The 25,948-nt window shown below is 51.6% G+C and overlaps 1 protein-coding gene across 1 annotated transcript; it reads left to right on the plus strand.

Moving 5' to 3' along the window:
• Nucleotides 1-18,220: 18,220 nt before the first annotated feature.
• On the plus strand, nt 18,221-24,120 carry LOC135454289 (runt-related transcription factor 1-like). The gene is made up of 2 exons (XM_064730367.1): nt 18,221-18,404; nt 22,948-24,120. The coding sequence occupies exons 1-2, from the start codon at nt 18,221-18,223 to the stop codon at nt 23,439-23,441; spliced, it is 678 nt and encodes a 225-aa protein (XP_064586437.1). The 3' UTR covers nt 23,442-24,120.
• The last annotated feature ends 1,828 nt before the right edge of the window (nt 24,121-25,948 follow it).

Consider the following 25,948-nt stretch of genomic DNA (forward strand, 5'->3'; position numbering starts at 1 on the left):
CCCAGGATATTCCATCATTCCATGAAATCCAGAAGGACATTTCCTTTAGTCCAGCAGAGCAGATGATCCAGCTGAGCTGGTCCCAGTGTGTGTCTCTCATCCCACAGCTGTGAGTGTGGAGATGAGTCCTGGCCTTCCTCCCATCCTTCCCCCCTGGGCTGGGCCCCTCAGCCCCAGGGTGGCTCGGGGACAGGTCCTGCTGTCACCTCCCGTGGCCATGGCTTGGGTGGAAGGGGCTGCTGAGGGGTTTTGGAGAGGAAGCAAAGCATCTCTTTGGGATTTGAAATGGATTTCTGACAAGGCTCTGAGCTGGGGCTTTCAGCACAAACTTCTGGGCTTGACTCATTTCCCACCTGGGTTCTGCAGATCTCAAATCAGCCTGTGAGAGTTTGGGGGAGCAGATCCCTTAGGAGAGCTTCCAACAAGTCTGGTTTTGTTTAGGACCATAAGCAGTTCCTCAGTCGCCTTTCCAAACCCAATCTGTGCGTGGTGCTCAGGCAGGCTGGCTGTACAAACAGATGTTCACGTGGAGAAGACCTCACCTCCCTTGTAAATCAAAGCTGCCCTCTGGAGAGAGCTTTCATGCAGCAGCATTTCTCTCAAGGTGACCTCAGCTGTTCAAGAATGAAGGTTGCATTTGAAATGTCACTTATTTCCTCAGTCTAATGAGCCAGGGTGTCTTTAGATCATCAGAGATCTGCTCATTACCAGAAGTTGTTTTTAATCCTGATCTGTGATGGGATTTAAAAGAATCCAAGCAGATTTTTGTCTGCCATCCTGAACAAGGGTTTGGGGGGTGACTCGGTGCCCCTGGATGAATTCTCCTTTATTAGTTTCTAGGCTTTCTTCTGAGCACTTGGGATGGCACCATGAAAGTGGAAATGGCTGTCATCTTCAAAGGCCTCTTTTGTACTGACAAAACTTCACCTTACCCACTCCTATTAATAATCTATTGCCATCCTAATTAGTTCACATCAAGGTCAGTGTTTGGTGGGGGATAAAATGACTGTAAGCTCCAGAGAGCAAGTTTTTCTTCCACTGCTTTCATGCTGGAAAAGAGGAGGGAGCAGTGAAAGTGGAAAAGAAGAGATTGATGAGGACTTTTTGTTTATCTTTAGGCTAAAGGACTTGGGTATGGAATAATTAGTTCAGAGCATCAGGAGCAACCTGTGAGACCCCTGAGGCCACGTTGTGTTCACCCATTGATCCCCCAGTGAGCTGCAGAAACTCCTTCATTCCATTCTCCTTTCCTTCAAGACATTGATTTTCCAGAGGGAATAACACATCCAAAGGGATTCCAGCCTCGGGTTTGTGTGAAATGCAGACCCAGAGCTGGGAATGTTTTACTGTGACAGGAACTGGGACAGCCCAGAGCAGCTGGGGCTGCCCCTGCATCCCTGGCAGTGCCCAAGGCCAGGCTGGACACTGGGGTTGGAGCAGCCTGGGGTAGATGAAGGTGTCCCTGCCCATGGACCTGACTGATCTTTAATGCCCCTCCCACCCCAAACCATTCCACGGTAGAAATTCTGTATGAAAGCAAAGTCACCTCTTTTCCAATACATACTTCCATTTCTTATCTTTTTTTTTAATTTTGAACCAAGCTTATGAACCTCTGAATTCTAACAGAGAAAGGATTTCATTAAGGAAAGACAGGAATTCTTGGTTTCAAGGCCTTTTGCCATGGCAGGGATGGGATGGGATGAGTTTTAGGGTTTGGGGCTGAGCTCCAGGGCATCAGGACACCCTCACAGGAGCAGCAGGGTCGGGTCCAGCCCATGGCTGTGGAAGCTTTGCCCAGGAGAGGAAGGTGCAGCTTTGGCACCACAATATGAGAAGGATTTAAAGCTCTCAGAGTGTCCAAAGGAGGGACATGAGGATGGTGAAGAGTCTGGAGGGGCCGTGTGAGGAGAGATTGTGTGAATTTGGATTGTCCAGCTGGAGCAGAGGGGGCTGAGGTCAGACTTCACTGGGATTGCAGTTTGTCCCAAGGGACGGCTCCAGTCTCTGCTCTGGCACAGGGACAGCACCAGGGAGGGATTTAGGTTGGGTTTCAGGGCAAGGCTCTTGCCCAGAGGGTGCTGGCACTGCCCAGGGAATGGGCACGGCCCCGAGGCTGCCACAGCTCCAGGAGCTGCCAGGGATGCCCAGGGTGGGATTTTGGGGGGTCTGGGCAGGGCAGGGCTGGCACTGGGGGATCCCTGTGGGTTTATCCCCACTCAGGATATTCCACCATTCCATGATTTAAGCACATGTCTGCAAGCAGTGACTCAGTGGCACTTCCAGCTGCTGGCTCAGGGAATATCTCTCCATTTCCTTTAGTCCTGCTTGACCTCATGACAGAGAAACTTCTGAGGTCTGTCCAGGCTGGGATTTCATTTCAGCGAGCTGCAGCCATGTGTGCATTGTGTGTCTGCGTCTGACACAGTCATCCCAGGGTATCTGTGCCATCCATCGAGGAGAAAAGCAGCTGTTCCCGGGCTGTGATTCACCCTCCTGGCTCGGCTGGGATGTCTCCCTTAGGGTGAAACAACTTGAACCCCACAAGTGTCTGCTCTGCCCTGCTGGCAGCGAAGTCTGCAGTCTAGACAGGCAGCTCCGAGGTCGGCACCTCCGCAGTGGAGCTCTCAGGTGGGCCGGGCCAGCAGAGACAGCTTCATTTCACTTTATTCACCGTTTACAGCTCGTGTTCAGGCTGTGCTCCCAGGGCATCGTTATAGCAATGTGCCCTCTGTTGACAGAGTGACAAAACTATTTTTTGTCTCCTTAAAAAGGAAAAAAAACCCAGAAGTTTCTCTCCTCGATTAGGTAAAAAGACATCTCATAGCCCTGGGGGACTTCACCTCAAACTTAAGGACAGCAAATTGGACAGGAGCCAAAAAGTCCCACCTGAGCAATTTGCTAGAAAAAGAAGAGAACAAAGAAACCAATGGCTTTTGTGAGGTGTTTTACCGGGGCAGGAGGGGCCTCTTGCACCTAGCTCAGTTTTTCTCTGTAAAGAGTTTAGTTATTTTGCCTTTTATTAAAACTTTTCTCTTTCCAACACTGCCACAGAAGCCATCCTGCTGCTTTTATGCCTTCTAAGATAGCTGAGCTACCTTGGGTGTGACATAAATCTCCAAGAACTTATGAGACCTGGCTTGAGGAGTCCAATACATCACAGGATTTCCCTCTCTGGTCTCATTTCCCTGAGCGCTGCCCCCACCTGAGCCCGGCACGGGAAAGGAGCAGCACAAAGCTGATAAATCACCGCGAGCTGTGCTCGTGGGTGAACTCTGCCCGCAGAGGTGACACCAGGTGATTCCCACGTGCTGTGACTCAGCTGAAGCCCAGCCTTGCCCTTCCCGTGCTCCCAGCTCCAACCAGGATTGCAGCAATTCCTGGGGGGCAGCAGGAATTCATCACCTGGGAGCCATTCCTGGGGCTGGAGCGGCTCAGGGACGGCAGCGAGTGGCACCTGGAGCAGCCGGAGGCACATGAGGGCACAGGAGGTGCCACCTGGCAGGGTTTGGCAGCAGGGCAGCTCCCACAGGTGATTCCTCTGATGATCAGAAGGGATCCCGAATCCCCCTGGAGCAGCTGAAAGCACAGGAGGGCACAGGAGGTGTCACCTGGTAGAGTTTGGCCTGTGGGAGCTCCCACAGGTGATTTCCCTGCAGATCTGAGGGGATCTTGAATCTCCCTGGAGCAGCTGAAGGCACAGGAGGGCACAGGAGGTGTCACCTGGCAGGGTTTGGCATCTGAGGGCACAGGAGGGCACAGGAGGTGTCACCTGGCAGGGTTTGGCATCTGAGGGCACAGGAGGGCACAGGAGGTGTCACCTGGCAGAGTTTGGCACCTGGGCAGCTCCCACAGGTGATTTCCCTGCAAATCCAAGGGGATCTTGAATCCCCCTGGAGCATCTGAAGGCACAGGAGGGCACAGGTGGCACAGGAGGTGTCATCTGGCAGGGTTTGGCAGCTAAAGGCACAGGAGGGCACAGGAGGTGTCACCTGGTAGGGTTTGGCCTGTGGGAGCTCCCACAGGTGATTCTCCTGCAGATCCAAGGGGATCCCAAATCCCCCTGGAGCAGCTGAAGGCACAGGAGGGCAGCAGGAGGTGTCACCTGGCAGGGTTTGGCATCTGAGGGCACAGGAGGGCACAGGAGGTCACCTGGCATGGTTTCACATCTGAGGGCACAGGAGGTGTCACCTGGCAGAGTTTGGCAGCTGAAGGCACAGGAGGGCACAGGAGGTGTCACCTGGCAGGGTTTGGCATCTGAGGGCACAGGAGGTGTCACCTGGCAGAGTTTGGCATCTGAGGGCACAGGAGGTGTCACCTGGCAGGGTTTGGCACCCGGGGCAGCTCCCACAGGTGATTCCCCCGCCGATTGCAGAGGTTGCATTTCTCCCTGCGGATTTCTGGGCACAACAAGGGACAGCAGTGCCCGCTCCAGGAGGTGCCATCCCCTTGTGCCCGTGCAGGTCACCAGGGACGCTGTGCCCTCCCGCACATGGGCGCGGTGTCAGCTGCCGGGAGGGCACGGGGGTGGCATCAGCCGTCCCCGTTGTCCCTGTGCCGTGTCCCTGCAGTCCCGCTGTCCGTCTGGGCTTCGGGACACACTCAGATAGGGCAGGACACGGCAGCGACACCGAGTCTGGCTCCTCCGGCAGCCGGGCAAAGTCAAGGCTGAATTCTTGAATTCTTCTTTTTTCATTCCTCGCCGGAGCGGGGAGGGAAGAGGAGGATGGGGGTGGGACGGAGTCTCCCTGCTGAACAAATACCTGCAGCTCTCGGGCTGACTCACACCTGCGAGACAAAGAACAATGAATGCATCCTTAATTGGCTGAACTCGCCTTTCCGAGCCGGGCTGTCAGCGCTGCTGTGCCCAGGAGGAGGAGGAGGAGGAGGAGAGGGATGGTTTGTGTTTCACCGAGCAGTTTTTAGTTTGTGTACGGACCTGCTGGGGCAGCAGCCGCGCTGCGATTGTGAAATCCCGCTCCTCACACTGGCTGCGCTTCCTGCTGCTGGCACTCGCAGAAGGTTTTCAGGGGACCCCTCAGAATGCTGCTGGTTTCTTTGGGGTGCAAAGCTCTGAGCAGCTCCTTCAGGCAGCATTAAACTCGAGGGATAAACATTATCTCTATAAACATCCCCAGTTGCTTTCTCCTGCTGCCCTCAATCATCTCCAAATATCTCGCTGTCACTGCAGCATCAACTTCCTTGTCACGGATGTGAGGAGACTGAAGGAAACTTTTTGAAAACACCCATTGGGATGCACTCCTTTGGTTTTCCTCCTTCCCTGACAGCTCTTTCTAAAGAAAAGCTGGCGAAAAAATCTTCACCAGCGCAGTTGGAAGAGCCTCAGCCGCCTCGTTTGGAAGGTTTGCGCTCGGGGCTGATGTTTGGCTGATTAACCTCAGGAGGCGAGAAAACTCCCTCATCCCCCATCCCAAAGGTTTCTTAACATCTCCAAACCCCCTCCAGCCTTCTCAAAACTCCAGGTACAGTGACATAAAACGAAAGCAAGCACTGAGGCTGGGAGGTGCCTGCCTGAGATCCCTCTCCAGGGAACAGCCGGGGGTTTGGGAGCCTGTCCCACCCCGCGTGTGTCACCGTCACTGCCGGCCAGAAGGGCTCCTGTCACCTGCCGGCAGCCCCGCAGGGGCTTCGGGGACAGCAGGGATGGAGCTCTTACCCTGCAAATTCCCCCGGAAAGCAGAAACCCTTGGCAAACCCTCCCTGCGGAGCCCGGGGTGGCTCCGCGCTGTGCCCCCGGTGCCACAGGCTGGCACCGCCAGGGCACCGAACCCGCGCGGGGCAAACAGGAGCCGCTGGTGGAATTTTACAGTTGGCTCGGTAATTTTCCAGCGCCGAGAATGCCAGCCTTGTGCGGCCGCTGCCCTGCCCGGGATGGACTTTTGGAAAGTCCCCCTTATTGATGCTCATGACTAATGGCTTCGGCTGCCGGCAGCGCCACACCTCGCTCGCCGCGCTGGGATTTGCTGCGTCCCCAGGGAGGCAGCGAGAGGGCGATTGACTCATTTTGGACGCCTGGCTTCTGAGGGAGAGGAGCTCCGAGTCATTCCGCATCATTTCCCGGGTTTTTTTTAGTGCTTCCCACCGCTCCACCTGGAGCTGCTGGGGCAGGGAAAGGAGCGGGAAGAGAGGCAGAGACAGGAGTGAGGTGATGGCAAAAGCAGGGGAGGAGGAAAGGCCAAACTGGATTTTTTTTTTTTTTTAAGGCAGCTTTTGGCATCTTTCTGCCGAGCTCAAAAGTACACGGAGTATTTCTGTGCTCACAGGTCATTTCCTCGATTGGGCAAGACACCTCTGTGAATGAACAAGCCCAGTCAAGAGCGTTCCTTGCCTCACACTCCGAGGGAAGAAGGCAAAGTGACACCACAAAAAAAAAAAGTTTCCCTTTGGAAAGATTAGCAAATGTAACGCAGATTAGATGTACATATTTATATTTTTATATTTTTATTATTATAATATATATATAATTTATATTATATATATTTATATATTATATAAAATATGTATAATATATATTATATATTTTTAATATTTCATTTATATTTTATGTTTTATTCTATTTATTAGACAGGGAAAGAGCCGGGAAAGGGGGACAAATGCCGTCCCCAGAAAAGCCTTTAGGGCAGTTCAGGAGCCGGCTCTCCTCCCGTGTGCCCCCAGGGTGGCACCCCCGGGCTGTTCCCAGCTCCCACCCAGCCCGTGCCCGCTCCAGGCCGGATCTGCGGAGCCGCTTTCGGGCTTTGCTGCGTGCGAGGGACAGAAATTTGTGCAGCTGGCGGGAGGAAAGCCTGGCAGCGGCGGCAGCGGCGCTTTCGCAACCGCTGTGGCCTTGCCAGGATGGGGCGGGGGATTTATGGGACGGAAATAGAGGGTGATGATGATGATGATGATGAAGGGTTCAGCGCTCGGGGCTGCCCGCGCCGCCTCTGCCCGTGCTGGCTGGGCGGAAATCACCTGGAGGAGGGGGCTGGGGCAGGGAACCGCAGGGGGAGAGGGCAGGGGGGGTCTGGGAGGCAGGGAGGGAGGGGGGAATGAGAGAGAATGAGGGAATGAGAGGAGGATGAAGGTGGGAATGAGAGGAGGATGAAGGCGGCAGTGAGAGGAGGATGAAGGGAATGAGAGGAGGATGAAGGTGGGAATGAGATGAGCATGAAGGTGGGAATGAGAGGAGGATGAAGACAGCAGTGAGAGGAGGATGAAGGTGGGAATGAGAGGGGGATGAAGGCAGGACTGAGAGGAGGATGAAGGCAGGACTGAGAGGAGGATGAAGGCAGCAGTGAGAGGAGGATGAAGGCGGCAGTGAGAGGGGGATGAAGGCAGCAGTGAGAGGGGATGAAGGCAGCAGTGAGAGGGGGATGAAGGCGGCAGTGAGAGGGAGATGAAGGCGGCAGTGAGAGGGGGATGAAGGCAGCAGTGAGAGGAAGATGAAGGCGGCAGTGAGAGGGGGATGAAGGCAGAGAGGGGGATGAAGGCAGCAGTGAGAGGAGGATGAAGGCAGCAGTGAGAGGGGGATGAAGGCAGCAGTCAGACCCGTTCCAAGCTGTACCTGCCCCGCTGCACAGCCTGACTCCCACCCTGCCCCTGCTGCTTCCCGCAGCTGCCGGGCCCGCGGGATCCCGCCGGGATCCGGGCTGGGAGCAGCAGCAGCAGCAGCAGCAGCAGTGTGTGTGTGACCTGCGGGTGACAAAAACGAGAGCAGGCTCCCGGTACTGAAGTGATTTCAGCGTTTATTACAATAAAAGAAAGGCCCAAAGCAGGGGACCAGGGAAAGGCCCAAATCAGGCTGAGCAGGAGCGTTCCGTCGAGGATGCTGCAAGGCCTGTAGTGACGGCCCCGATGGTCCAGGGAAACCCCACAGATTCAGTGGTCAGAATCCCCTTTTTTATCCTGTTTTTTGTCCCTCGGGATTGGTTTCTGTTTGGATCCTTCATTTGCATGAAGGTTTTAGGCCTTGATTGGCCGTTACATCTCTGTCTAGGCTGGCTCCTGGTGCCCTTTACTGAGCTGTGTGATGGTACCTTGAGTACCTTATTACTGCCCTTTCAACCCTTTTTACAGTAGCCAAAATAACAGTAGATGTTAAAAACGAGAGCAGGCTCCTGGTACTAGAGTGATTTCAGCGTTTATTACAACAAAAGAAAGGCCCAAAGCCAAGGGGCCCAGGCCAAGCAGGAGCGTTCCCTCAAGGATGCTGCAAGGCCTGCAGTGATGGCCCCGATGGAGTAGCACAGCTTCCCTGGGTCAGAAGCCCCTTTTTGTCCTGTTTTTTGTCCCTTTGGATTAGTCTCTTTTTGGATCCTTCATTTGGATGAAGGTTTTAGTCCTTGATTGGCCATTACAGCTCTGTCCAGGCTGGCTCGTGGTGGACTTTACTGAGGTGTGTTATTGTATGTTGAGTACCTTATTTCTCATAACTACCCTTTTAACCCCTTTTACAGTAACTAAACTAACAATACATGTTAAAAACGAGAGCAGGCTCCCTGTACTGAAATTATTTCAGCATTTATTACAATAAAAAGAAAGGTCTGAAGTCAGGAGGCCCAGGCCGAGCAGGAGCGTTCCCTCGAGGATGCTGCAAGGCCTGTAGTGGTGTCCCAGATGGAGCTGCACACCTTCCCTGGGTCAGAAGCTCCTTTTTATCCTGTTTTTTGTCCCTCTGGATTGGTTTCTGTTTGGATCCTTCATTTGCATGAAGGTTTAAGGTGATTTAATTGATTGGCCATTGCAGCTCTGTCCAGGCTGGCTGTGGTGGACTTTACTGAGGTGTGTGATGGTACCTTGAGTACCTGATTTCTTATAACTGCCCTTTTAACCCCTTTTACAGTAACCAAACTAACAGTACATGTTAAACCCGAGAGCAGGTTCCCCATACTGAAGTGATTTCAGCATTTATTACAATAAAAGAAAGGCCCAAAGCCAAGGGGCCCAGGCCGAGCAGGAGCGTTCCCTCAAGGATGCTGCAGGGCCTGCAGTGATGTCCCAGATGTCCCAGGCGGAACATAACAAATTCAGTGGGTCAGAAACCCCTTTTATCCTGTTTTTTGTCCCTCTGGATTGGTTTCTGTTTGGATCCTTCATTTGCATGAAGGTTTAAGGTGATTTAATTGATTGGCCATTGCAGCTGTGTCCAGGCTGGCTGTGGTGCACTTTACTGAGGTGTGTGATGGTACCTTGAGTACCCGATTTCTTATAACTGCCCTTTTAACCCCTTTTACAATATAATAACCAAACTAACAGTACATGTTAAACCCAAGAGCAGGTTCCCCATACTGAAGTGATTTCAGCATTTATTACAATAAAAGAAAGGCCCAAAGCCAGGGGGCCCGGGCCAGGCAGGAGCGTTCCATCGAGGATGCTGCAGGGCCTGCAGTGATGTCCCAGATGTCCCAGGCGAAACATAACAAATTCAGTGGGTCAGAAACCCCTTTTATCCTGTTTTTTGTCCCTCTGGATTGGTTTCTGTTTGGACTTTTCATTTGCATGAAGGTTTTAGGCCTTGATTGGCCCATTACAGATGTGTCTAGGCTAGCTGTGGTGCACTTTACTGAGGTGTGTGATGGTACCTTGAGTACCTGATTTCTTATAACTGCCCTTTTAACCCCTTTTACAATATAATAACCAAACTAACAGTACATGCTTAACAATCCATCAGCTATTTTACAACAGTTTCTGACCTATTTTTGACACGGGGACACACGGAGCTCTCCCTGCAATCCAGCATCACAGCAGGGCTCAGCCACATCCTCACCTCCCTGGCAGCCCACGGTGCTCCAGGATCTGTCACCTGATTTGGGTTTGGAGCTTTTAACGAGGCATTTTCTGGTCAGGATATAAAGATCTTGTGGAGGTTTCCCTTTAGCCAGCATGGTGTGGTTGGTTTGTTTGTTATACTGAAATAGGGAGGGGGTTTTTGCTGTGGCCTCGTGGAAAAATCTGACCTGGGGTTTATGAATCACCCACTGAAAATTGCTGATTTATGGCTTCCTAGTGCTGGCAGGATAACAATGTTTTTGGAGGGATCCTTTCATTTTTCCAAGAGAAGTTGTGGATTGCCCTGGATCCCTGGCAGTGCCCAAGGCCGGGTTGGACACTGGGGTTGGAGCAGCCTGGGACAGTGGGAGGTGTCCCTGCCATGGCAGGGGTGGCACTGGGTGGCCTTTAAGGTCCTTCCCAACCCAATCCAGGCTGGGATTCTGGGATTCCATGAGCTGTGCCTTGCATTGTGCCCCCTCCAAAACACAATCATGTGGAATTACCATCCCAGGACTTCCTGTTTCTATGTCCCACTGATTTCTACATCCTCTGTGCTTTGGGGCAGTTTTCCAGTGTCCTGTGAGAGCTCAGGAGCTTTGCTGTGCTTTTGGCAGAGGCCTTCACCCTTCATCTTGAGGTGTGAAGGAATTTCTCACAATCCCAGAATGGTTTGGGATGGAAGGGACCTTAAATCTCCTCTTTGCACCCCCTGCCCTGAGCAGGACACCATTCAGTGGATCAGGTTACTCTGCATTCTGTCCTGGGCTGTCAGGAACAGCTTTGGAGCCAAACTCTGCTCTGTGTCACACCCAGGAAAGGCTCCTGTCCCTGGCAGGTGTTTGTCTGTCCCCCTTGCCCAGGCAGGGCCTGCTGAGCAGGGAAGGCTCCAGGTCTGGGTGGATCTACCTGGGTGTGGGGCTGGGAGGATGGGGAAGGGCCATCCTGGGGAGGCTGAGAGGGTTTGGATTGTCCAGCTGGAGGGAAGGAGACTCTGGGGAGACTCAGTGGGACTGCAGCTCCTCAGAGGGACAGCTCTGATCCCTGCCCTGGCACAGGGACAGGATCCCGGCTGGAGCTGGGCCAGGGAGGTGTTTAGGTTGGGTTTCAGGGCAAGGTTCTTGCCCAGAGGGTGCTGGCACTGCCCAGGGAATGGGCACGGCCCCGAGGCTGCCACAGCTCCAGGAGCTGCCAGGGATGCCCAGGCTGGGCTTGGTGGGCTCTGGGCTGGCACTGGGGGGTCCCTGGGGGTTCATTCCCACTCAGGAATTCCATCACTCCGTGCCCCCTCCTGTGCCTCCCTCTCTTGGACCCCCACAGTGCCCTGAGCAGCAGGGACGCGTTTTTGGGCAATTCCCATTGGGAACAAACAGGAGCCGTTCCCAGAGAGCTCTGAGGGCTCGGGGGAGCTGCAGCTCGGGGGTTTGGGGGGTTCAGGGGGGTCTGGGGAGCTCAGGAGGGGCTCGGGGGAGGTTTAGGGGGATTTGAGGGAGCTCAGGGGAGTCCGGAGGGGTTCAGGAGGATCTGGGGGGTCTCAGGGGGGACTCAGGAGGGTCCGAGGGAGCTCAGGTGGCTCAGGAGGGTCCGGGGGGGCCTCAGGAGGGTCCGGGAGGTTCAGGGGGTTCCAGAGGAGTTCAGGGTGCTCAGGGGGTCCGGGAGCTCAGGGTTCAGGGGGTTCTGAGGGGGTCGCGGGGGTTCAGGGGGGTTTTGGAGGGTTTAGGGGTGTCCAGGGAAGCTCAGGGGGTTTTGGGGGGGTCAGAGGGATCCGGGGATCAGGGGCTCAGGGGGTTTGGGCGACTCAGGGGTTCAGGGGTTCCGGGGGGCTATGGGCTTCAGGAGGTTTTGGGGGGCTCAAGGGGGTCCGGGGGAGGTCAGGGGTTTTGGGTTTTTGGGGGACTCAGGGGGGTCCGGGGGGTTTTTGGGGGGCTCAGGAGGGTCCGGGGGCTTTTGGGGGGCTCAGGAGGGTCCGGGGTAGGTCAGGGGGTTTTGGGGTTTTTGGGGGGCTCAGGGGGCTCGGGTAGTCAGGGGGTTTTGGGTTTTGGGGGTCAGGGGGTTTTGGGGTTTTTGGGGGGCTCACGAGGCTCCGGGGGCTCCACGGGGCCGGCGCTGCCCGGAGCGCCAGCGCCACCCAGCGGCCACAGCGCGTAACTGCACCCCGCGGGCACAGCTGGGCCAGCGAACATCTGGGGAAACATCTGGGGAAACAGCTGGGAAACAACCGGGAAACAGCCGGGAAAGCAGCCCGAGCACCCCGCCAAGGGGAGCCCCGCTCTCCTCGGTAGTTTCTTTTTCACCCCAGTCCCTCCCCTCGGAGCGCGCTTGGTTAAATCGTTAAAGGTTGCGCAACATCTGCACGGGTTAATTACAGCTGTTAATTACAGCTGCTGAGCGCCCGCCCGCAGAACGCGGCGATTTCGGGGCAATAAAACAAGACGAGACACGAAAGATGATGGTTCAATAGTCGGCGCTTAATGGGGTGTGAGGCGGGAGGGAAGGGCACGGGAGAGCTCGTGATTGTGGAGAGGTGTGAATTATTGCACCATAATTCTGGCCCTGCAGGGGCTGCCTGCAATTAATAACTGTTTGCATGTTTGAAATGCGTTTTCTCACACCATAAAAAGCAGAAATGGAAAGTAATCGCTAGTGGGAGGACTGGGCAGCAGCTTCCCTGGTTTTGTGTCGGTTTGAGCTGCTTTTCAGTGATTTGGGGGGATCCTGTTTGGCTTGAAAACTGTGCCAACCCAAAACTCTTCGGGTTATTTGTGTTGAAGTAGCTCTGCCTGGAAATCTCTTCACAGATATTCCCAGCTGGGAAGCAACTCCCGTTTATTTGCAGCAGATTTTCACCAGATTAACTTCAACCACTTCAGTTCCCCATGCCAAGCTACCAGCTCCTGAGCCCTCTTTATTTGGAAAGCAGGAAAGACTTTGTTGCTTTTTTTATGGGTTCAATTCAAACCCATTCCAGTTTAATTTTGGGAAACCTGAAAACTGAAGGAAAGCAGATATCCTCAAAATAAAATATTGTTTGAGGCCCTTGATCCAGCAGCTGGAAATGCAAACTTTGCTGGGAGCTGGGTTTGCCTCTTGGTACTGAAATTGGGCCATAAAAATGCAATTCCAGGGATGCTTTTCTCCACTTTTTATTAAAAAGAACTGGGAGGGTGGTGCCTGGGGTTATCAGCACAACCTGCTTTCATGTGTGTACATCTATAATTCACTGTATTTCCATCCCTCAGTAGAGTGCAGGCCCTTAACCAGGCTGATGGCAAAAAGGGAATCTTTAAGAGCGAGTTCAGGGATTGGGAATGCAGGTACCAAGACAGAAAATTGATTGGTTGCTTGAACCTTCACTTAAGAGAGACTTAATGGGATGAGGAGATTAATAAAGGGGGTCTCTGGGGCTGCTGGCATTGCTTTAGGAACCCCAGAGGTGAAGGTAACAGGAAATGGATGGGGCAGGGACTTCCAGGATTTTTGTGGACATTCTTATGGAGATTTCGGTTCCTGATTTGATTTTTAGTCAAGATGCTGCTTTTGTGCACTGCTCCTCAGCACAGCAGGGCCAGGAGCTCCTGGAGCTGAGCAAGGGCCTGGAGCAGCTCCGTGCCCAGGAAAGGCTGAGGGAGCTGGGGCTGCTCAGCCTGGAGAGGAGCCCAGGGAGAGAGAGGGGCTGAGCCCTGCCTGGGCCTGCCTGGGCCTGTGGCTGTCCCTGTGTCTGTCCCTGTGTCTGTCCCTGTGTCTGTCCCTGGCTGTCCCTGTGTCTGTCCCTGTGTCTGTCCCTGTGTCTGTCCTCTGGCTGTCCCTGTGTCTGTCCCTGTGTCTGTCCCTGTGTCTGTCCCTGGCTGTCCCTGTGTCTGTCCCTGTGTCTGTCCCTGTGTCTGTCCCTGTGTCTGTCCCCGTGTCTGTCCCTGGCTGTCCCTGTGTCTGTCCCTGTGTCTGTCCCTGTGTCTGTCCTGTGTCTGTCCCCGTGTCTGTCCCTGTGTCTGTCCCTGTGTCTGTCCCTGGCTGTCCCTGTGTCTGTCCCTGTGTCTGTCCCTGTGTCTGTCCTGTGGCTGTCCCTGTGTCTGTCCCTGGCAGTCCCTGTGTCTGTCCCTGTGTCTGTCCCTGTGTCTGTCCCTGTGTCTGTCCCTGGCTGTCCCTGTGTCTGTCCCTGTGTCTGTCCCTGGCTGTCCCAGGAGCAGGGAGCTCACTCTGTCCCTGCACTGCTGAGGGCACACCTGGAGTCTGTGCCCAGCTCTGGCCCCTCAGTTTGGGAAGGACCTTGGGACACTGAGCACATCCAGAGGGGCCAGCGAGGCTGGAGAGGGGCTGGGAACACAAACCCTGTGAGGAAGCCCTGAGGGAGCTGGGGGTGCTCGGCCTGGAGAAAAGGAGACTCAGGGCTGCCCCCATCGCTCTGCACAGCTCCTGAAAGGGGCCTGTGCTCACCTGGGGCTGGGCTCTGTCTGCAGCAGCACTGACACACCCAGAGCACACAGCCTCGAGCTGCACCAAGGGAAATACAGGCTGGAGAGCAGGGAAAAGGTTTTTCCAGCCAGGGTGAGAAAGTTCTGGAATGGCTGCCCGGGGAGGGGGTGGAGTCCCCATCCCTGGGTGTGTTTAACAGAGCCTGGATGTGGCACTGGGGGCCAGGGTTCAGTTGGGGCTGGGCTGGACTTGATGGTCTTGGAGGTCTCTTCCAACCCTGTGATTCTGGGTTTCTGTGAATTCTATCTGTCCCTGGCTGTCCCTGTGTCTGTCCCCGTGTCTGTCCCTGTGTCTGTCCCTGTGTGCAGAGCTCAGAGCAGGCCCAGGCTCTGCTCCAGGCCCAGCAATGGCCCCAGAGCCACGGGCAGGGCCTGAGCCCAGCAATTCCCCTCACAGGGGGCACAACTTCTGCCCTGGGCAGGGCCCGAGCTGGAGCAGAGCCCAGAGAGGGGCTGGGGTCTCCTCCTGGAACATTCCAGAACATAATCCCACAATCCCTGGGCTCTGGGGTGACCCAGAGGTGGCCCCGGTGACCCCCAGGGTCCCTCCAACCTCACCCACCCTGGGGTGCTCATTTCAGTGGCACTGAAAGAAAGAAACCAGGTTTCAATCCACTCTTCTCACAGTGTTCCGTAAATGTGTGACAGGATCCTGCTTCCTCCATCTTGTCCTGCACCTCCTTCCTGGCGCCCATGGGATTCTGGGACTCTGGGGTTCTGGGATTGTGGAATTCTGGGATTCTGGATTTCGGGGATTCTGGGGTACAGAGAGTCTGAGATTCCAGGATTCTGGGATTCTGAGATTCTCGGCTTCCAGGATTCCGGGGTTCTGGAATTCTGGAATTCTGAGATTCCAGGATTCTGGGATTCTGAGATTCTGGGATTCCAGGATTCTGGAATTCTGGGATTTCAAGATTCCAGGATTCTAGAATTCCAGAATTCAGGGATTCTGAGACTCCAGGATTCAGGGATTCTGGGATTCTGAGATTCCAGGATTCTGGGATTCTGAGATTTGGAATTCTGAGATTCCAGGATTCTGAGATTCCAGGATTCTGGAACTCTGGTGTTCTGGGATTCCAGGATTCTGGTGTTCTGGGATTCTGGTGTTCTGGGATTCTAGGATTCCGGGATTTCGGGATTGCAGCCTTCTGGGATTCTGAGATTCCAGGATTCTGGTGTTCTGGGATTCTAGGATTCTGGGATTTCGGGATTGCAGCCTTCTGGGATTCTGAGATTCCAGGATTCTGGTGTTCTGGGATTCCAGGATTCTGGAACTCTGGAATTCTGGGATTCTGGGGTGCAGCTGAGCAGAGCCCCCGAAAAGGAGCTGACAGAGGGACCCGTGGCAGAGCCCCAAACACCCAGGGCTCCTGGGCTGTGCAAAGCACTTTCCATGTCCTGCCTGGGATTCCCTATTGGAATTCTGCTCCTGGGAGTCCAGCACGTGGGAGAGATCCTGAAATCCATGGAGTGCCTGCTGAAATTCAGGAGCTGCGGCTGCACGAGCCCCATTCCAGAGCCCAAAGCTGCAGCGTCACCCCAGGCCTGGCTCACTCTGGGGATGCTTTGGGGTGTTTGTGTCAATGCCACCCCCAGAGCTTGGATTCCTCCTGTCCCTCCCTGTGCTCCTGAATCAACTCTGACCATAAATTAACATAAATTAACAACCTGTGTTAATGCCACCCCCGGAGCTTGGATTCCCTCCTGTCCCTCCCTGTGCTCCTGAATCAACTCTGACCATAAATTAACAACCAGGTGATGCTGCAATCCAGAACACAACAGCTTTTGTGCTCCTTGTTCCTCCTAAAGCCCTTTTGATGCAGTTGGATGTTGCTTTTTTACCAACATGAGACAACTGGTTTTATTTTGAAGGATGGCTGCCTGAAAAAAAAATAATTAAATATTAATAATATCTGAATTTGAGCTTGTTACTCAGCAGAAAAATCCAACTTCAATCTGCAGCTTCAGCAGTGGCTTTTGAGAAGCTGGGTGTTTTGGATAAATCCTGCCTTGTAAACAGATGGAACAAACAAAATGTAAAACTCATCTCCTTAAAGAACAACAAAAGAATATTTTCCAGATGGGCTTTCTGATGGGAGATCAAAGTCTTCATCTCGGACTTGGGAAATTTCCCTTCCTTGCTGATATCAGTTTTATCTGCATGCAGATCATCCAGCATTTGGTTTTCTTTCAACAAAGGCAATTGTCTTAAAGGAGCTGCAGGAGGATGCTCTTAAAGCCGAAGAAAATAGAAAAGATTTTACTAAAAATAGCAGGGGAAATTTGGGTGGGTAAAGGGGAGAGGAAGCTGTTTGATTCCTTTGATTTATGCAAAAATGAGATCTTTCAAAATCTCAGCTTCACCTGCAAAATGAAACAAGCAGGAAAGAGTTGAGGCAACTGATTTGGACCAACTCCTTTTTGGGCTCCTCTGATTCCAAACCTCATCCCAAGGGTTCCTGTGGGCAGAAAAGAATCCCTTGGTGGTTTTATGGAGTCTGTGTCCCCCAGGAACTGCAGGGACAAGGGGGGAATGGTCCCACTGCCAGAGGGCAGGGCTGGGTGGGATCCTGGCAATGAGGAATTGTTCCCTGGCAGGGTGGACAGGGCTGGGATGGAATTCCATCCCTGCATCCCTGGCAGTGCCCAAGGCCAGGCTGGACACTGGGGACAGTGGGAGGTGTCCCTGCCATGGCAGGGGTGGCACTGGAAGATCTTTATTAAGGTCCCTCCCAACCCAAATCCAGATTTTGTTAATCCTTTTCTCTGATTCCCTCTGCCTTCCCCCTGTGATTTGAGTTCCATCCCCTCAGGACTCACTCCCTGTGTCCAGGTTCCTTCCAGAACCTTCCCTGGCAGGGATCCCTGTGCAAACCCAGCTGGGAATGGTCCCAGTGCCAGAGGGCAGGGCTGGGTGGGATCCTGGCAATGAGGAATTGTTCCCTGGCAGGGTGGGCAGGGCTGGCATGGAATTCCATCCCTGGCAGTGCCCAAGGCCAGGCTGGACACTGGGGACAGGGGGAGGTGTCCCTGCCATGGCAGGGGTGGCACTGGGTGGGATTTGAGCTCTCCTTGATGCCCTGCATGACAATTTTTGGCTAAAAGAGCTGTGGACACACAGCCCCAAAGACTGAGGAGGAGTTTTCCCCTTGGAAATTTTAATCTGCTTTTCGTTTTCTTCTTCTCTGGTGTTGGGGCATGGGTTGGACTCGATGACCTTAAAGGTCCTTTCCAACCCAGCGATTTTGTGTGTAATTTTGTGTATAATTTTTCCTGCCTGTTATTAATGGGAAACAGCAAAAAAGCTTCCAAGGAAAAAAAAAATTGACATGAAATGAAATCATAAAATAAAAGAAGATAAAATAAAATAATAAAAATAATAACATTTAAAATAATTAAATATTTAATAAATTTTAAATAAATTTAATGTTTAATTAAATATTTAAAATATTATAATATTAATATATAGATATTAATATTAAATAATATTATTAAAATAAGAAACATATAATATAATATAATATAATATAATATAATATAATATAATATAATATAATATAATATAAAATAAGAAACATATAATATAAAAATTAAAATAAGAAACATATAATATAATAAAATAAAATAAAATAAAATAAAATAAAATATAATATAATATAATATAATATAATGTAATGTAATGTAATATAATATAATATAATATAATATAATATAATATAATATAATATAATATAATATAATATAATATAATATATATAATTTTAATATATTAAAATAATAAAAAATATAAAATAATAAAATAATGAAATGAAATGAAATGAAATTAAATTAAATTAAATAAGATGAAATAAGATAAAATAAAATAAAATAAGGAAATGAAATGAAATGAAATGAAATGAAATGAAATAAAATAAAATAAAATAAAATAAAATAAAATAAAATAAAATAAAATAAAATAAAATAAAATAATTTTATGGAAGGCACTCATGGGTGTGTTTGTGCTTGCAGACTCCCGGCAGGTGCAGCCCTCGCCGCCCTGGTCCTATGACCAGTCCTACCAGTACCTGGGCTCCATGGCCACGCCCGCCGTGCACCCGGCCACGCCCATCTCACCTGGCCGGGCCGGCGGCATCACCTCGCTCACGGCCGAGCTCTCCAGCCGCCTCTCGGGTAAGGACCAACCCCGGGACACAGGGACACTCCCCGGGGGGAAAATGCTGGCCCTGTGCCCACACTGCTGCCCCCAAGCCAAGGGGACCTTCCCTGGTGACAAACTGGTGGCCCTGTCTGCACCCTGTGCTTCCATGATGAAGGGACATTCTCCAGTGACAAACTTGTGGCTTTGTCCCCACCTGGGGCCTTCCATGCCAAGGGGACCTTCCCTGGTGGCAAATTGGTGGTCCTGTCCCCACACTGGGGCCTTCCATGCCAAGGGGACCTTCCCTGGTGGCAAATTGGTGACCCTGTCCCCACCCCTGGGCCTTCCATGACAAAGGGACAGTTCTCCAATGGCAAATGGGTGGCCTGTCCCCATCCCTGCTGCCCCTAAGCCAAGAGAACCTTCCCTGGTGGAAAACTGGTGGCCCTGTCTGCACCCCTGGGTTCTCCACACCAAGGGGACCTTCCCTGGTGGCAAATTGGTGGTCCTGTCCCCACACTGGGGCCTTCCATGACAAGGGGACCTTCCCTGGTGACAAACTGCTGGCCCTGTCCCCACCCCTGCTGCCCCCAAGCCAAGGGGACCTTCCCTGGTGGAAAACTGGTGGCCCTGTCTGCACCCCTGTGCCTTCCATGACGAAGGGACATTCTCCAGTGGCAAACTTGTGGCTTTGTCCCCACCCCTGGGCTCTCCATGCCAAGGGAACCTTCCCTGGTGGCAAATTTGTGACCCTGTCCCCACCCCTGGGCCTTCCATGACAAAGGGACAGTTCTCCAATGGCAAATGGGTGGCCTGTCCCCATCCCTGCTGCCCCTAAGCCAAGAGAACCTTCCCTGGTGGAAAACTGGTGGCCCTGTCCCCAAGCCTGGGTTCTCCACACCAAGGGGACCTTCCCTGGTGACAAACTGGTGGCCCAGGTGCTGCCCCAGCCCTTCAGGGGCTCTCTGGCAAAGCTCGTTCTGAGGGTCTGGGGGATTTGTGGGAAGAGCAGAGAAACAGAGAATTTTAATAAATAGAGAATTTCCCCAAATGAGCTGTGTTGTGATAAACCAATCCCAGACTGGGCCGGGAAAGATCTCAAAGGTCATCAAATCCCAGCTGTGCCCCATCCCCACCTTGTCCCCAGCCCAGAGCACTGAGTGCCACCCCCATCCCCTCCCTGGGCAGCTCTTCCCAAGGCCTGAGCACCCTTCCAGGAGGAAATTCCATCTGGTGTCCAACCTGAATCCCAAAATGGGATCTGGGATTTGGGGTGGGAGGAATCTTAAAGCCCATCCCGTTCCCTGCCAGGGACAGGGACCCTTCCCACTTTCCCAGGGTTGTTCCTGGGGTTGGGAGCCCAACAGAGCACTGTCAAAAAAGAAGGAAAAGGAGGAAAAGCAGCACTTTGAAGGTGTAGGGAGTGATTAGAATTATTCAGATTGCCAAGGAATGGATGGCATTCCAAGGTATTCCAAGATATCACAGCTCTGTTTCCTTCCCTCCCCCTAAATCCAGAGCAGAGCACGGCAGGTTTTGGGTGGACATTGGCTGCAGGATGGTGGGGTTGGACATTTTAGATGTTGCACTGGATTTTCTTGTTTCCCATGTGTTGCAGACATCTTTTTATTAAAATCTTTTCTGAGAAGTTTCAGCAACAAATGTAAACAATGGTTATCTGCTGCTGTGGAATGCAACAGGTGCACCTGTGATTGGCCCATGTTAGATGTTTATAATTAATGGCCAACCAAAGACTGAGCTATCTCGGACAGAGTCAGGGAGAGCTGCTTTGTTATCGTTCTTTCTATTCTATTCTTAGCTTAGCCAGCCTTCTGAGAACTTGTCTTTCCATTTCTTTTTAGTATAGTTATAATGCAATATATCTATCATAAAACAATAAATCAAGACTTCTGATCGTGGAGTCAACATTCTCCTCTCTCTGTCATCCTGAAAACCCCTGTGAACACCGTCACACCCATGTCCATCAAATCCTGCTGCAGAGCTTTAGAAGCCACCAGAAAAACGGGAGTGAATTCCACCCCAATGCCACCCTGACCTGCACATCTTGAAGCAATCTGTGTGTGCAGCAGCAGGAATTTTCTAGAAATGAGTGAGAGCCATATCATTCTAATTTGCATACAGCTTTTGCAAAAATCCCTCCTTTAACTCCACATCTTGCTCTCGTTTGAAGGCTCAGGGTTTCTCCTGAGATCAGAGGGAACCACTTGAACGTGCTCCAGCCTGCTCTGCTGCTGCCATGTAGAGCTTGCTTTGAAAGCCTCACACCAAATCTAAATTATTTGCTAGGTCTGGGTGATAAGTGCATTGTAGAGAGGACTGAAAACGCAGAGAACTTTTCAGAAAAAGCCATTTCTTTTTTAAAAAAGCCTGTAAAATTTCTCATTCTTTATTTATACAGAATTAGAAATCAAAAATTTTAAAAAAAAATTTTAGAATTCCCCTTAGTTTTCCACCAGGTCCTTCTCCACAGAGCTGCTTTTTCTGCCCATGGCCACAGGGATTTTCCTTGGAGCTGGCAGAATTTCTCCATGCCTTGTGAAGAAAATGGGAAAAGTTTTGTTCCCACATCAGCCTCCTTCTTTTCCTGTTCTAATTCCTTACATGAAATGTCATTCAGCATTCCTGGGAGAATCCGTCACAACCTTTTCTGTCACCCACACTTGAAAAAAAAATCTTCTCTTTGGCAGAACAAAGAGCAAATCTGAGGAGGATTTTAGGCCCTCCCAACTGAAGACCTGGTGTCTCCAAGGAAAAACAACAATGTGGGAGATATTTGAACCATCTTGACATAAAATGTCATTACTCTGCCTTTTGCCAGGGCAGAAGGAACCCTCCTCTGATGAACAGTGTATCCAGGCAGTTTTAGGGAGTTTCTCAGGAATGAGGTGTGGAAGCAGCATTTAAAATCTGGCAGATGCCACCTTCACCTTGCCTCCTGCTGCTCCATCCCATCCTGTGTTTGCCCGTGTTAAACCTAAAGGTGATGGGGTTTAGGGGAATGAAATGGGTTCCCATTAATTTTCCAGGGGAAAAAAAAAAAAGGATGGTAAATTCTGAAGGAAGCAAAAAGAGCAAGTTCAGAGCTCTTCTGAGAAATTCAGGCTCCTCAAGGTGGGCTGATGTGTCCTGATGAGCTTTCAGGGCTTGGCTCTGGAGTGTGTCTGCTCCAAGAATCCCAGACTCAGTCTGCTCCAGCTTGAATGTGGGGAGAGCCAAGAGCTTTGTTTTCCCTCTGCTCCTCCTCAGGAGTATTTCCTTCAGCACACGGCTCCTCGGCTGCAGACTCCACGCCTTGGCTGCCAGGAGAAGTTGTCTTTCTTCTGGAAATAATTTTTTTTTCCGTAATTATTGTTGTTATCTTAACCAGGCAGAGCTGCCAGCTCTGGAGATGAGACCTTCCATTAACCTGAGTCACGATGAGGATCCTTCCTAAAGAGGATCTGCTGCTCTTGCTTAATCTGGGCAGGGAAAGAGAGGATGGGACTGGACATAATTCCATGGATGTCAGAGAAAGCAGGGCAGGATTTGACTCTCCTGTGGAACATTTCAGAGTGAGAGGAAAGGAGCTGTGCCAGAGGAAGCTCAGCTGGGACAGCAGCAGCAATTTGCCCATGGAAAGGGAGCTCAGGCCTTGGCAGGGGCTGCCCAGGGAGCTTTGCAGTGCCCATCCCTGCAGGTGTGCCCTGGAGGTGGCACTGAGTGCTCTGGGCTGGGCACAAGGTGCCCGTGGGGCACAGCTGGCACTGCATGGGCTGGCAGGGCTGTGCCAGCCCTTCCAGGGATTCTGTAAGGAGCTGGGCAGGGGCTGGAGCCCCAGGAGGGGCTGAGGAGCTGGAAGGGGCTGCAGAATCCCTGAGGGAGCTGGAAGGGGCTGCAGAATCCCTGAGGGAGCTGGGAAGGGGCTGCAGAATCCCTGAGGAGCTGGAAGGGGCTGCAGAATCCCTGAGGAGCTGGAAGGGGCTGGGGCTGGAGCAAAGGAGGCTCAGGGGCCCTCGTGGCTCTGCACAAGGCCCTGCCAGGAGGGCACAGCCGGGGGGGTCGGGCTCTGCTCGCAGGGAACAGGGACAGGAGCAGAGGGAACACAGAATCACAGAATAATGAGGTTGGAAGAGACCTCTGAGATCATCAAGTCCAGGCTATGCCCAAACACCTCAAGTAGACTATAGCACCAAGTTCCATGTTCAGTCTTTTAAACACATCCAGAGATGGTGATTCTACCACCTCCCTGGGAAGAGCATTCCAGTACTTTATTATTCTTTCGGTGAAAAATATTTTCCTAATATCCAACCTATACCTTCCTTGACGTAGCTTCAGACAGCCCCAGGCTGGGCCAGGGCAGGCTCAGCTGGGACAGCAGCAGCAATTTGCCCATGGAAAGGGAGCTCAGGCCTTGGCAGTGCCCATCCCTAGCGGTGCCCAAGGCCTGGACGTGGCACTCAGTTCAACAAGCTGGGCACAGGGCACAGCTGGGCCTGGATGATCTCCGAGCTTCCTCCTTTCCTCATGAATTCTGGCGCTCCCATAACATTCCTCTCCCTCCGTTCCCTTGCCCAGGAGCGTCCGAGCTGACGGCGTTCAGCGACCCCCGGGTGGGCATCGAGCGCTCCTTCCCGGCGCTGCCGTCCATCTCCGACCCGCGCATGCACTACCCGGGCGCCTTCACCTACACGCCCACGCCCGTCAGCTCCGCCATCGGCATCGGCATGTCGGCCATGTCCACGGCCTCCAGGTACCACACGTACCTCCCGCCGCCCTACCCCGGCTCCTCCCAGGCCCAGGGCGGCCCCTTCCAGACCAGCTCCCCCTCGTACCACCTGTACTACGGCACCTCGGCCGGCTCCTACCAGTTCTCCATGATCTCGGGCGGGGAGCGCTCGCCGCCGCGCATCCACCCGCCCTGCACCAACGCCTCCACGGGCTCCGCGCTGCTCAACCCCAGCCTGCCCAACCAGAGCGACGTGGTGGAGGCCGAAGGCAGCCACAGCAACTCGCCCACCAACATGGCCAGCACGGCCAGGCTGGAGGAGGCCGTGTGGAGGCCCTACTGAGGATGAGGAGGTCAGGAAGGAGCTCGAGGGTCAGGACTTCACGCACTTCCCATTGCCCGGCGCCCGGAGGGATCCCAGAAACTTCCCCGCGGGCCCTGCCGCGTTCATCCACGAGTTTCAGGAGCAAACCCTTGGGAAGTCAGCGCTCCCAGGGGCCGTGGCTCTCGTTGCCAGGCCCTGGCAAAGGATTCCCGGCAGGAGAACGAGCTCCTGGGAAGGAGGAGGCCCCAGTTGGTGGTGCAGAGGTAGCGAGGGTGGATAGAAGGGTATCCAGCCTGATTCCAGGCCTGTGGCTTCCCAACGTGCCTGGGCTTGAAGGTCTCCACAGCCCTAAAAGAGAATTTCGGTTCACTTCTATTTTTAAGACTTAAAACCTTAAAAAAAAAAAAAAAAAAAACCAACCAAAAAACAAAGATAAATCTTAGTGAGTTTACTGCATCTTAGGGATATCTTAAGTGTAAGGAAGTATAGGAAGATTCCCAGAGGGAAACTGTGAACGCTTCTGTTTTCGCAATGCTGTGAATGAGAGGTTTTATATGTTGGACTTCATTCTTTCTTTTCTTTGTTTTGTTTGTATATTCCAAAGAATATGGAGTTTTTTTATTACTGGGGTGGTTTTTTTTGTTTTGTTTTATTTTGTTTTGGGTTTAGGTTTTTTGGTGTTTTTTGGTTTTGTTTTGTTTTCTTTTTTAGGATGCAGCTCATCCTGCTTTGCATCAATTTTTTTTTATTTCTCTTGGCACCTTATAAATTGCAAAAAAAAAAAAGAATTTGCTCTTTTTTTGTTTTAATCATGCTTGCTTCTTTCTTGCTTTGTCAACTGAAAGAATCAGCCCCTTTTTCAATGAGTTAATTTAACTTTTTATCTCTTGGACTTTTTTTTTTTTAACACAATGGCTACAGCCTTGGGTCATTTTCAACTACTGTATTTCTTTGATGAGTTGATTGATATTTATGCCTGATATTTAGACTTTTCTTATTTGTTGATACTATTATTATTTAAATATGCCTATATTAAAAAAAATATCAGCAATTGCCTTTTTTTGGTAGCAGCCAAAGTCAAATTTCTCACATTGAAAAAACGCTGGAATAGCGATGGGCAAAAGTGACCTCTGAATTCCCTAAAAAATATTGTTTACAATTATCTTGCTCTCATTTTACTCAGCTTAGGTCCTCGAAGGCATTGAGGTGCCCAGTTCCTGCTGGAAGGCACCAAAATCCCAGGGAATTTCTGTCCCTTTCCGAGTGGTGGAGTCATCTCTCCCTCCTCCTCCTTTGTCACCAGTGGTGACCCTCAGGATCAAGAATCAGGACACAGATACTTCCTAAGGCAAATTCAATATTCCCTAATTAAATACCTGCCCACTGCAGGGACAGCACCCAGGGAATGGCTCCCAGGGCTGGGTGGGAACTGGGAATTAGGAATTGTTCCCTGGCAGGGTGGGAGGCCCTGGAATAGAATTCCCACAGCAGCTGTGGCCGCCCCTGGATGCTGGCAGTGCCCAAGGCCAGGCTGGAGCAGCCTGGGACAGTGGAAGGGGTCCCTGCCCATGGCAATTTTGGTGGATGAGCTTTAAGATCCCTCCCAACCCAAAGCATTCCCTGGTTCTGGGATTCCCAGGGCAAGGGGGAAGTCCTGGCTCCGATGGAATCTGGGCGAGATTTGCTGCCAGGATTTCTGTGCGGCACAAAAGCCACGTCCCACTCTGCTGGCAATCTCATCCCTTCCTGGAAAGCTCCAGAAAAGCCAGGACAACCCATTCCATTTGCATCTTCTGGGAGAAGAGCAGGGGTATTTAAAGCTGGTGTAGCCAATGTTGTGCCCTGTAGTAAATCTACAAGGGTTTTACTAGGAGCAGGTTGAGGAGCCGTCACGGCCGCCCATCGCCCCAGCACAAACATATCAGATGTCACTGTAACGTTTTTGGCACTATTTTATTGAGGGTTTGCTCTGAATGCAGCTCTTGTACTACTCCTGAACTCCAAACTGCTGATGTTGACACGTGTGAGTCCCAAATGAGCTGATTGTTATTTAATGTACCTCTCAAACCAGAGAAACAATTGCAGGTCAACTCAAGAGAGTATTTGAAAGCAGGACTTCAGATCAGTGTTTGATGTTTAAAAAAAAAAAAAAAGTTAAAAGGATTCAAATTAAAAAGATCCTTGGCTGCAGGCAGCAAAACAGCTGGACTTATTTAAAACCATTTGTTTTTCAAGTTTTCTCTTTTTATATATATATATATATGATTTTGCTTCTTTGTTTGAGTTGGATGCAGTAGCACTTTGGTACTGAAGAGAATCGAAGAATTTTCACTGTCCATGAGGTTGTTTTTGTGCAGAAGATAGGGAGTGTTTCAAGAGATCTCAGCAAAAGCCCAGAATGTTTCTGTTAAAACACATGGTCTTGTGCTTTTAACGAAATACCCTTTCTATTTCCAGAGTTTGCTCTGAAAAAAAGACAGAAAACATCCAAATTTTATCAGAAATAAATATTGAAAGTTTGGAAA

The sequence above is a fragment of the Zonotrichia leucophrys genome, chromosome 1 (genome assembly GCF_028769735.1).
Source record: "Zonotrichia leucophrys gambelii isolate GWCS_2022_RI chromosome 1, RI_Zleu_2.0, whole genome shotgun sequence".
NCBI classification, from domain to species: Eukaryota; Metazoa; Chordata; class Aves; order Passeriformes; family Passerellidae; genus Zonotrichia; species Zonotrichia leucophrys.